The following is a 12,874-nucleotide window of genomic DNA, read 5'->3' as shown; positions in this document are numbered from 1 at the left end:
TATTCTTCCAGGAAGATGACATAGTGGGCAATGTAATCTCTTTGAGGAAAGATTAAAGAGGCTAGGACTCTTCAGCCTGGAAAAGAGGAGACTAAGGGGGGATATGATAGAGGTATATAAAATCATAAGTAATGTGGAGAAAGTGAATAAGGAAAAGTTATTTACTTATTCCCATAATACAAGAACTAGGGGTCACCAAATGAAATGAATAGGCAGCAGGTTTAAAACAAATAAAAGGAAGTTCTTCTTCACACAGCGCACAGTCAACTTGTGGAACTCCTTACCTGAGGAGGTTGTGAAGGCTAGGACTATAACAGCGTTTAAAAGAGAACTGGATAAATTCATGGTGGTTAAGTCCATAAATGGCTATTAGCCAAGATGGGTAAGGAATGGTGTCCCTAGCCTCTGTTTGTCAGAGGATGGAGATGGATGGCAGGAGAGAGATTACTTGATCATTGCCTGTTAGGTTCACTCCCTCTGAGGCACCTGGCATTGGCCACTGTCGGTAGACAGATACTGGGCTAGATGGACCTTTGGTCTGACCCGGTACGGCCATTCTTATGTTCTTATGTTTAACTGGACCAACTTCTGCTGCTGACAGAGACAAGCTTTTGATCTTGCACAGGGCTCTTCTTCAGGTTTGGTCAGGAAGATGGTGAGTTAGTAGCAATCCTATTCAATATAGAGACTGAATCATGACCAAAGAGAAATATAAATGAGAAAGCATCAAAATTGCTACAGTAGATTAAAACAATGGCTCTAGTTTAAAGTCACAGCAATTTCTTCCACATGTTCTCCTGGTAACTTCAGTGTTCTATTTTTAACAAACAAACAAAGTAAAAAAACAAAAACAAAAAATGAAAAGAAAACTCAAACCCTAGAGGACTGCAAAGCCATGGCTACCTACATATGACAGGCACACCAAGAAAAGGGTGTCATATTAGAGATCCAAAATAGCAGAGAGAGAAGTCAAATTTAGGAGATGGGATAAAGTGGGGCACTAGTAACAGGATATAGTAACAACTTTTTGGCATTTTTTTTACATCCCTTGGTGCATGAAAGTCTGTTGGTGATATCAGTGCTGCTCTAAAATGAAGATCAAGTTTAATTTAATTGTAAATTAATAGTTTAGAAAATGTACCAGTTTATTATATTACAGTCAACTAGGAATCTATTACATTAAAATGTTTAAACAATACTACATTCTAAGGAACAGATGGGAAGGCAAGTTGGTAACAAATTATTGCTGACATTCCACAATTCAATTTGCTGACCATAAACATAACAATTTTTGCTTTTCCTCCAGCTCCCATTAATTACTTTGGTTTATTTTTCAAAAAACTCTTTCAGTAAATTCTACCCAAAGTAATACACATGTATTACTCATCAGTGACTGGAAATCTTGTAATTTGTTTTACATGCATATACACACACACATGCACTTTAATGAACTTTTAGAATAAGTGTAACTCAGTTCTAACTCGATCAGAGATTACCTGGAGATTAATGCCACGATAGTTGCTAAGACATTCTAGAAAGTTACTGTATATCTGTAATAGTCCATTTTTATAACAACCAAATACTATTTAAATATTTATTACACAGTAGAAGTTTGTACACATTTTAAAAATGGATTTAATGCAATTTTAACTTCCAAACAGCTAAATAGCTAATAATTCATCATATGTTTGTGTATACAAAGCAAAATTGAGCAGTTTAGAAAGTCCTAAAGCAAGAACGTTCTCCCAAGACCTGGAGATACTGATCAGCATTAGTGCAATAATAACCAACACTGACTAGGAAGATTAGGCAAATACGGAGTTTTAATAAGTCATAAAAGAAACATCCCCAGCTAAAAATCAATTGCCAGCTAATATATTTCATGCTACTACAAGAGCGATGGGAGCCTGGTAAGACAGGGGAGGAGTACGACAGGAAAGAACATGAATGCAAAGCAAATGATGCCAATCCCTTCTGTGATAGAAGTATCTGCTTTTCTCCTGACGCTGGAAGCGCCTGCCCCAGTTTAAATCTTACCACAAAAGCCCACTGTGATGAAACTGAACAAGTTTAGCAGAACGAAGAGCGAACGAAAAAGGCGAGGGAAGAGTGGATCTGCAGCCTGCCCTCTCAGCCATCCAGAGGCTCCTGTCTGCCTCAGCGAAGGGACTTACCACAAGCGTGCAGCACAGGAACTTGTTCATTGTGGTCGGTGTGAGAAACCTCAGGGCGCTGGGACGCCTAGACAGGGAGTTAGTGAAAGCTCCGGTCCCCTAGCTGCCTGCTGCTGCCATCCCCCCAACATGAAAGGCACGGTATATATAGCCCCTGCTGCAACAGGAAGCATTAGCTCAGCTTTGATCACTCATTCCCTGTCCATCACCAGACTGGACGTGTCTTTTTTTTTTTTTTTTTAAGGAACTGTAAAACTTGATGACTTAATGGAAGCCTTTCCGAGCTCACCACAGGCTGGGAAACGTAGGAGGGAGTGTCAGGGGCTGGCCTCTGACGGGCGGTGTCGGCTGCCTGCCTGCCTTGCCCGATCTCTAGGGAGGGGGAGTCACTCACCTTCAGGCAGGGCAAGGGCGAGTCATCGGCCGCCCTGGGCTAATAGGAGGCAGGTTTAAAAATATCTCCTCCGTCCGGCCTGCGGTGCAGAGACCTCTAGCGCTGTGCATCGGCCGGTGCAACCTTCCCAAAGCTGTGGAGGGCGGTGATCCTGCAGGGCAGGGCGTGGGTAGGAAACCAGGGGACTCCACTGATCTCCCCTTCCTTCTAATGCAGGAAAGTAACAAGCCACCTCCTCTCTCCCCATCCACCCTGGTTGGCTGGGCCGGGGGCCTCAGCAGTGATTTTCCTGGGCAGTAAAGTGGGTGGGCAGCCTGCAGGTGTAAAGGCCTCTTCAGTCCCTAGGATGCAGGGGAAGGCAGCACAGGGGGGCTTTGCAGAAGGCGTGGGGGAGTGCAGTAGTGGTGGAATTATTTCCTAGCTGTACAGGGCTTGGAACATGCAGAAGTTCCAAGGCTAATGATAACCAGAAAGGACAAAGGCATTCATAATCTGAAAAAAACAAAGGCTCCAGCTGTGGAACCCTTACACTGGCAAGCACTTGCTCACAGGAGTAGCCCCATTGATGTCAGTGGGGGTCAGCACTCATTAGGGCTTGGCTACACTTACAAATTTGCAGCGCTGCAGCAGGGTGTGAAAACACACCCTCTGCAGCGCTGCAAATTGCGGCGCTACAAAGCGCCAGTGTAGTCAGAGCCCCAGCGCTGGGAGCCTGGGTCTTTTCCTCACTACATTTGACTGAAATTGAAATGGATGGCAGGGTACGTGCATATGTGAGTTTTTTTCTGTAAGCCCCATAGGCCCCCATCCTGCCTTCCTTGTGTGCCCCAAACTTTCGGAGAACTCCCAGGAGCTCCGATTTGCTCAGCACCTCTGGAAACCAGGGCAGTTTTGCATGCACAAAGAATGCAGGATCAGAGCCAATTGGAACTAAGAAGATTTCCCTTAAAAAAAAAAAAGCAGCAGGAAGTATATGTCCTTCCCAAAACCTGTAGATATTGTGAAAGGGGGAAAGAGTGGGGCTAAATTCTTACACCAGGGAGGAGAAATTGGCAAATTTCTCTGACTCCTTGGTTTTAAGTTTCCCTATTTAAATTGGAGATTGTGGTGAAGATTAATTATTTAATGTTTGTGAAACTTATTGAGATGAAATCTTAGTCGTAAAGATGCTAGAGAGATGCAAAATACTGTTATTCTTCACTCATGCTGACTACTGAAGCACCAAGCCTGTCACTGTCCTTTGGGCCTGTTTAACGTGAATGGGAGTTTTGCTATTGACTTTGGGGAAAAAGTTTCAGCTCCTTAGATCCTAAGTCTTTGGTATGCCCTCTCTCCCGCTCTAGCAGGATGACTTTTTCAGAAGTGTTCCAGTTTTCTCATTCTGTCCCTCCATAAAATATACAATGTCCAAAAATATTTTGGCGAGGACTAAAATCTAATAGCTTTCAAATGCTGGGAGTAAACAGTGGGCCTAAATCAAGCCCATTATACATACCCCAAACTTTGGGGGGAACTGGGATAGAATCCATCCCTAGGTATGGATTGACATTTCACATATCTCTCTTTCTAATGGACCAAAACTTCATACATGGACACTCCAACTTTGGAGTGTTTGAAATCCGGATACCAATTTGGCTCTGAATTTTGCAGCTTTGCCCTATTGGTAGTTGGCCCACAAAATTGTGGGGGGGTTGGCAAGAACCCAGGGAGGTGAAAGCTTGCACACTGTGTGACAAAAGCTCCTAAGCAGGAGAGGCATTTACACTAAGTAATATAACAGAAGTGACCACTTTAACAGAGCAAAGAAAGTATATCTGAATCCTTCTGCACACATGCAGGAACCATTTCCTAGCAGGCATTGTGTCATGATGTTATTAAATTAGAAATCAATATACTCAATTACCCGCTTCAACACCTAATATATATTGTAAAAATCTGAGGAACTTGAACGAACGATGATTTGTTTGTAAGTAACTGTGAGGAAACAGGAAAAAAGGGAACAGAAACCCTGGCACTGAGAAGAGAGGAAATGCTTCTGTTATTTAGCCATGTAAGAGCTAATTGATGATTTATGCACCTGGAAGGTGTGTTGCAACGATTCCTGTAATATTTTACTTGTAGTGGTTTCTATTCCCTTAACACATGTATTATCATATACTAGATCTATATTTTAACTTACATGTTGGCAAGGCACTCTGGACCAGATCCACAGCTGATACACGTTGGTCTAGTTCTGACTTCAGAGGAGCTACACACTGACTCACACCAGCTGAGGATCTGCCCCCAAATTTCTTCTGGAAAACAATATTTTTAAAAATGGGCCATATTCAGCCATATTCAGTGGGCCAGCTGCGCTGGAGAGGGGCTTCACAGGGAAGCCAATTTTAAACCATAATTTCATAGCAGCCTCTCCAGCACCAGCTGCCTAAGACAGGAACTATGGATATGTCTACACTGTAATCAGGAGGTGTGGTTTCAGTTTACGTAGGCATACCCAAGCCAGCTTTGATCTAAGGGTGGTTTGTTTGTATGTGATAGGGGAGAAGCTGGAAAAGGGCAACAGAAACCCTAGCACTGAGAGGAGAGGACAGGACGCTGTGTACGTGCTTGGGCAGCCAGCTTCTGCCACCACCCATACTACCACAGCTCCACCGCTATTGTTACTCGAGCTACCTTTGATCTAGTTAGAGGAAAGCTATCTCGAATATATCTACATGTATTGCAGTCACACCTCTTTATTGCAGTGGAGACATACCTTAAATCTGGACTGCTCCCCGTCCCAACCAGCCTCGCTTTAGCCCTTCCTGGGTCAGTCCTGCCCACTTTGGGGATTTTATCATTTAGTTCTGAGCATCCCAGTGAAGCAAAGGCTGCAGGAGGCTTACACTGCAGAGTCCCCTCTCCTGGTTGTGGACAGGAACCCAGGATGTGAGTTCGCCCCATGTCTTGAAGGTGGATGAAGTTTCCTGCTCCCAACTGAGAAATGCAAAGCACCAAACTCATATTTAGTTCCAGCCTATGAGATACTTACTGATAGTATGAGAGTAACAGAACAGTGTCACAATTTCAGTGGAATGTTTTTTCTGCTTTATGGACCTGAATGAAAACTCACTGAAGTCAGTGGGAATTTAGGGAAGTTCTATGCCCTGTGCTATACAGAAGGTCTGATTAAATTATCACAATGCTCTTAGAATCTATGAATCTGTGAGCCTTTTCACTTACTTCAGTGAGTATCTTCCCATCTCTAGCTGTCTGCCAGGAATACTCAGTCTCTGTGGTCCAGGTCCTCAAAAGTAATTAGGGTGCCAGGTCCTACTGACTTCAGCAGAAATGAAATCAATGGGAGGTAGACAACTACATCCCTTTGAGGATCTGGGCCCATCCCAACAAAATGACAAAGCCCATAGGAGCTAATGCAAATGTTTATTTACTATTATAGCATAGAATACATACAGTTTATTGTTCAGCACCTATCGGGGTTTTTCTAGGGATGAAAGTCTCTTCTGCCATGCAACACACTAGCACAAAGTTTAAAACAACATTTTAAAAAAACTGTTTAGCTTAAAGTGTGGTTATGGTCTGACAAGTGACCATATAAAAATGGCATCTTTTTCCTCAAAAGTTCTGCTCCCTCTGTGTTTTCAGAGTCAGATCTGCTGACTTTAGTGAAAAATGTTTTTACTATGTTTCTACTCCCATTATCACTGAAAACCTAACACAATTTTGAGTGAGGGAGCTGGATTCTCTTTGAGGTCTCTGATCCTCCCCAGAATTAATTAAGTTGCACATGCAGGGCCAAAGTCTGCCTAATTTAGGGAGGGCAGTGGGTTTGGCCAGGGGTAAAGGAAGGCAGCATTTTGCTGACAGAATCTCTTACAGATGGTGGTGCACGAACTGAAAAGCTTTAACTTTTGGATATCATGGTGAGACCATGGCTGGTAAGGGGGAAAAAATCTTTATACCTGAGCAATTTGATCTGGAAAGCATGGACCAACAATAAATACAGAATCCCACGATGCCATTTTTAGAGTCACTTTTCAGAGCAGAACTACAAGGTCTAACCTGCAGTTAGAATGTTTTCACAACTGCCATAACACATTCCCACTTTGCCTTTGGGAATTAATTAAGACATGCTTTGCAATGCTTGGACTCATATTACAAGGTAGCAAACCCTGTAATAAAGACTTGTCCACATAACAACCAAACTGCTTTCAGCAGTGTTTTACAAGTACCATGTTTGTGACCACATCCCATAGGAGGGTGTTTGAACACAGGTTTAAAATTATTTTTAAAAGTTAATTGCTTTTACTTCCCTTTCCTTAAAGTGGTTTAAAAGTTGTAGGATGAAAAGAAGCTTACACATTAAGATTTCCTCTTTCTAGAAATAAGTTTAACATAGTCAGTGTGCATATAAAGAAACCCAAGTAGTTCTTACAGGAAAAATGGCTGGTTTACATTAAAAAAGGAATCAATAAACAATTATGCAGGGAGCAGGAACTATGGAGAGAGCAGGAATAAGTAATTGCAAGAGTTGTGTCAATACATAAAACTTCTATATTTCAGGTTAAAGAGTGAAATCTGTTGCTGCTGTATGTTTTGCTCTAGAATGGTGTGCTTCGAGTGGGATAGCAGTTTATTGGTTTAGTAGTAGTCATAGACCCAGTATCCAGTATTTGTCTTTCCATAGCTCTAATTCTCAGTATTTGTATTACTGTTTTGTATGTTATGATTGTTATAAATCTATTTTTCTTCCTGTGCATCATTATAATAACTGGGTCTATAAATGGGTTTGCTCTTTAAGCCTGTCTGCTATCTGGAAAAATTCAGAAGTCCAGACCAGTGACTCGGTGCTGGTAGGTGAATGTTGTGACCTTGAGTCATCTCAGGATCTCAATGAGATATTTGTGGAGTTCAATCAACAAACAGTGGGAAAATTCTGGCTTCAAACACAGGAGTCTCTGTTCACCAGAGATTACATTTAAAAGACATCAAGAGCTTCACCAGTAATAGATTTATGTCCAGTTAAGGAGGGAGGATCTCAGACGGATACATTGTGCAAAGCAAGCATAATAGTAACTGCAAGAAGAGAGCAATTTGGAATTCTACCAACCATTAGGCTCATCCCTTAAAAATGAACAATTCTGCTAAAGTTATAATAGGTGGTGATCTGAAATGTCCAAGAAGAACTTTCAAAATGGAGCATTGAAGAAATGGCACTGTTCATTTGGTAGAAAATGGAGTGGGGCAGGGAACACGGGTAAATATGGTTCAGATTCTGTCAGTGAAGTAGAACAATTACTCCAGCTGTAAAATTAGGTGCATTGATATCATGCCACTGTAGTGACTATATCCCAGTATAACTCAGGGTAGCAGGTCAAAGGGAGAGGTTTTGATTCAGACATATATTGAGGGAATAGAAGAGGAGTTTTTAAAATCATTAATATCATTATTGTAATAAAACTTGTGCTGTATAACAGAGAACTAAGGCTGGCTGTGCATATATACAGACTAAGCGGATGTATTGGTTTTAGCTCTATAGTTTGCTACTCCTTTTTAGCAGACTTGCCTCAGTTTTTCAATTGAAGCTTTACCTCATTTCTCTTGGGAATACTAAAGGGCAGATATGTGGAGCAAACATGCTTAAAGGAAAAACTCCTCCTCCAAACTATGCATTCAGGAAGGCAAAGATGATGCTTGCCCCATCAAGGCAGATCTTGATGTGGGATCATAGAATTTGAAGGTCACAGTGAAGGAAATGAAGGACATAATCATAAAAAAGTAGACTTGGTGCATAAAATATTAGATATCAGCACATTGTCAGCCATAGGCAGTGAAATACAGACATTCGTAAAAGCTTCAGAATGCAGAAAGTAATGTACTCCATTCTATTTAGGTTCTTACATGGCATCCTCACTGCAGTATTTGATCACATTCAATTTAGAGGACACTCTGGCTACAGTGACAACTTTAACAGCTGTAATTAGAATTTTTTTAAAAATCACTTGAAGAGAGAATGCAAGAACTAGAAAATAAGGCAAAGGCAGGGCCGGCTCTAGACCCCAGTGCACCAAGCACGCGCGTGGGGCGGCATTTTCCCGGCAGGGCGGCAGGCGGGTCCGGCGGACCTTCCGCAGTCATGCCTGCGGGAGCTCCACCGGAGCCGCCGGACAGCGGACCTCCCGTAGGCATGACAGCGGAGGGTGCGCTGGTCCCGCAGCTCGGGTGGACCTCCCGCAGGCATGACTGCGGAAGCTCCACAGGAGCCGCGGACCAGCTGCAAGAGGTCCCGCGGAGCCGCAGGACCGGCGCCCGGCAGCGCGCCCCCTGCGGCGTGCCGCCCTGCTTGGGGCGGCCGGATTCTTAGAGCCGCCCCTGGGCAAAGGTAAGAATCTGAGAATACTGAGTATATCAGAGGAACCAGTTCTGAGGAAATGACTCTTTTATTTACTCAGTGACGAGCTGATCTTTTTGGCCATGTTTTACCCCTTGAACTGATCTGTCTGAAAGTGGACAGAAGCCATCCTGCAATATGATTCAGAGAGACTGAATCTGGTCAGACAACTTTCATTTCTTGTGCAAAATCCAGTTTAATAATAAAACCCATGTATCTGATAAGCAGGAATTTGTCATTAACCAGATCAACATATATTCTAGTTACCGCAGATGCTCTGAAAGAGGCAGCATATTTATTTTTAAATCTATCAAAAGTAAACAATACTGCAACTGAAACAACACAAGTTTCAGCCAGCGAGTCTTTCCAGCTAACAGGTTTTTCATTTTAATCTTTACTAATTTGCTTGTGATGATGTAAATCAGGACACTGACTAAGGGAGATGGTCCTATTAATTCAAGATCAACTGATATAACTTTATTGCCATCAGTCTGAGTCCACTCTGTATGATTGTGTGATAAGGAGATATTGCAAGTTTTCTCCCTCTCCCTTGGATTTCAGCAGGCAGGATGGCATGCTTCATTAAAATAATTCACTCCAGGGTTTTGCATGGACGTCTGAGAACTCATGCTACAGTATCAACCATGTGTTCACCGTCATGTCTGGGTCTGGTTTGAATACCCCTGTTAGGTGAGCCAATAGGGTTACCAACTTTGATTGGACAAATTCCTGTAGGTTTCATCACATGACATTATCTTTAATTAAAGATTAATCTTTAATTCCTGGAGACTCCAGGACAATCCTGAAGGGTTGGCAACCCTGTGAGACAACCATCCACTCAGATATCTTAATGGAGGGACTATACCATTCTGCTCTGGAACTGTTTTTGTTTTTGTTTTGTTTTTTAAATTTTTTGATGGCCTTGTGGAGTACTGTGGTCTCCTGTTGGTGTTGAGGAATGTCCGACCTTCGCTGCCAGCCAGAAAGATAATCAGTTAGACACCAGCTATTAGCAGTTATTACAAGGGGCTGTGTTTTGGTTCTTATCCCAGGAGGCCCTGTGGTTTAATAGAGATCTGTGAATGCTGAGGTAGTTGGGGCAGAAATTGGATAGGAGATAGGTGGAGTGTCACCTGGAGTCTGATCTCCCTTATGGGGGCTGAGCCAACGTAAATAATGTTACTGTCCAGACATTTTAAGGAACTAGCTGTAATAAAAAATAATATATATGATGCCAAGGATCTCAAATAGGTGTCACATCATTCCTGTGAAGAAGGTAAGTAACATCATCTCTCCAGTGACTCCAGACATCACATAGCATCCCCTTTGTCTCCCATCCCCAAAATCCATTCCTCGCAGGCCTACTAAGTTCCTCTACCTTGTCCATTGAGCTGCAGGGTATTTTATGTACATTCAAAATGAGGATCTGCTTGATTGCATTCCCTCCCCTAAGCTGCACATGCAGTTTTCATTTGCTGGCCCCTTTGGACTGTTCATTAAAATAATTCACTCCAGGGTTTTACATGGAGATCTGAGAATGTCTTCCTCTGTGTTTGTGCAGCTCCTAGCACAAAGGGCTTTCCATAACGACAGAGGCACAATACAAGTAAGTAAATAAATGCATAAATAACAGGTGATCACTAATGTGCTTGCACATGCTGGACCAAACTCTGCCTACAGTGACACCCTCCTGCCCCGTTGACGTCAGTGGGATTGCCATGGTGTGAGCCAAGACAGAATGCGGATCTTGAGCACAAAATGAAGCTGTGCCACATGAGACAAGGGAGCAATAGTTATTTGAAATGCCATGCTGTGCCTGCTGCAGATAGAGCACACTCTGTGTAGTCAATGGTCCGAAGACTTTTTGGCACTTTTGCCTCTGGTCACACATCAGGCATAATAAAGCTTTTGTCCTTTGGTTGGCCCAGAAAATTCAGAAAGTAGAAAATGCAGGGAAAAAATGTGGAAAACATTTCAAACTCCTCAGGAGTGTTGGTCCAGAAAAAGCTGAGCGATCTGCATAGTAGTAATTAGTTACAAAAAAATAATTTCTTTGTTCCTGGTGACTGGACACCTCTTTTTGTTCAGTCCATCAGTACCTTGCGAGGTTTTACCTCTCGGATTGTGCAAAGTGCCATGGGGTGCATTGTCAGCCAGGAATAGAGCACTGGAGTTAAGATACTTGGTCTGGTTGCTGGCGTGATTGAGCAAAATAACTATGCATCGCTGCAGTTTCTTGCAAACTACCACGCTCTCGTTGAGTCTCATGGATCAGGCCCTAAGAGAAGGTCATCAATTGCTATGGGTCAAATTAGTGAAGCAGCAATCCAAGTTGTGGTGCTGAGCAGTAGATTCCTCCAGGGGAACAACAAGTAAAAAGATTCTCTCTCCAGTTTGCAAAGAAGAAACAGATTTTCTTGGAAGCGGCAAAGGGGAGAGTAGCTGGTGAACACACGTATCTGAAGGTGAGCCTGTGATGATTTGGTGTAATCTATGTACAATGTATGAATTCTCTTGGATTATTAATTCTTTGTCTAGATCTATATCAAACTCCATTTTGATTGTAAGGCTAGTCTGCCTTCTCTGTTGTCTTTTTACCTCTATTTTGGGATGAAATTCCAAGGGGCGGTGACACAGGGCTAATACTGAAGGTTTGACCTTGATAGTTTTCTTGTCAAATGGAAGCACCTTAGGACAACAAAGGTGGACAAACCAAGAAAACTGGTCCTGGCAGGTTGGCTAGTAACCAGGCAGTGGGCCAGCTAGTGAGGGACTTTGAATACCTGACAAAGCTGGTCTGGAGGTGTAGGGGGGCTTCACATGTGGGTGGGGGAGTTCACATGACACAGGGGACTGAGACTTTATAAATGGGGGATTCTCTCACCAGACATGTTAGAGGGAGGGAGACGTGGCCAGAAGCACAAAGCAAGGCCTAAGGGCTCTGATCTAAGCCCAAACAATGCTCCAGAGTGGTGAGGAAACTGAGACAGGGAATTGTGTACAGGTGTTTTATTTTTTGGTCTGGATCAGTATCTCTGTTGTGCTATCTCAGTTAGAGTAAATTGTTTCCGCATCCCTTTTGCAAAGCCTGTGTGTTATGTGCTTCAACTCTCATGTGTCCCTGGAGAGGTAATCTGTAAGCCAGAGTGTTCTTAAGGTTGGAGCGCTAGGAAAGGGGGCACATAAGCAACTGGGGTGTCATGGGGGTCAGCACTGGTCCTGGTTATGGCAGCTGCACTGTGAGGTCTCACCTCTGTGAAGAGGTAACAGGCAAAGTCTTGCCAGAGAGTGGGCCCTGCAGAAAGTGACAGTGCTGGAGCCTTCTCAGATCAAGTGACGTTTAAAAGCGCACAGGTCCAGCGTGTGGGACACAAACATAGCGGCCTGGTAAGTGTCCAGCAGGGGAGATTCAGACATCTCTGTGACAGACCCTATAAGCTTGATTTTTCCTGAAACCTTGCTCTGCATTGTCAGCTCCCTCACTGCCATGAGGGTGATTTCAGCCCTGGAAGGGGAGACCCCAGCTCCTTAACCAGCTGCACTGCTGGGAGGGTGTGGGGCAGAAGTGTCTGAGGAAAGTAAGAGAAATGGGGAGTAGTGGAGGAGGGGGAGGGAGAGAGAATGAATGTCTGGCATACAGAAAAGAACAAAAACAGCAGGGAAAAGCATTTGTATCTTCAAGTGTCTAAGTGGAGGATTACAAACAAGAAAGAATGTATTTAAAAACAAAAAAAACCTCTCAGCTAAAGAACTCGTTTTTTCCGCTTTAAATTCTTTGTACTAAAGGCAAGCTAAAGTAGGGCAATGGGGAAAAGTGGTCCGATTTGTTGTGAGAACTTCTCTCCAAAAAGAAAAGGCATTTCTCATGAGAAAATGGCCTTTTCTCTCTCTGCTTCCTCTTCTCATATTGCATTA

At 43.1% G+C, this 12,874-nt stretch overlaps 2 protein-coding genes across 5 annotated transcripts in view; one reads left to right on the top strand and one right to left on the bottom strand.

Annotated features, from left to right (window-relative positions):
* Positions 1-12,874, bottom strand: part of TNFRSF11B (TNF receptor superfamily member 11b) — a 142,594-nt gene that overhangs the window by 26,966 nt on the left and 102,754 nt on the right. Inside the window, exon 1 of one of the 3 annotated variants that reach the window (XM_045003949.1) lies at positions 2,175-2,372. The exons of the other annotated variants lie outside the window; for them this stretch is intronic. Coding sequence (XP_044859884.1) covers positions 2,175-2,204 — 30 coding nt within the window. The 5' untranslated portion in view covers positions 2,205-2,372. Of the gene's footprint in view, positions 1-2,174; positions 2,373-12,874 lie in introns of those variants that run through there. 3 annotated transcript variants of the gene reach the window in all.
* The window catches only part of COLEC10 (collectin subfamily member 10), a 164,062-nt gene that overhangs the window by 76,599 nt on the left and 74,589 nt on the right, over positions 1-12,874 (top strand). The window contains exon 1 of one of the 2 annotated variants that reach the window (XM_045003955.1): positions 11,329-11,424. The exons of the other annotated variant lie outside the window; for it this stretch is intronic. The gene's annotated coding sequence lies outside the window, so the exon portion shown is untranslated. Of the gene's footprint in view, positions 1-11,328; positions 11,425-12,874 lie in introns of those variants that run through there. 2 annotated transcript variants of the gene reach the window in all.

The sequence above is a fragment of the Mauremys mutica genome, chromosome 2, assembly GCF_020497125.1.
Source record: "Mauremys mutica isolate MM-2020 ecotype Southern chromosome 2, ASM2049712v1, whole genome shotgun sequence".
Taxonomy (NCBI): Eukaryota; Metazoa; Chordata; order Testudines; family Geoemydidae; genus Mauremys; species Mauremys mutica.
Note: the sequence above shows the minus strand (reverse complement) of the source record. Positions and strands in the feature narration are given on the sequence as shown.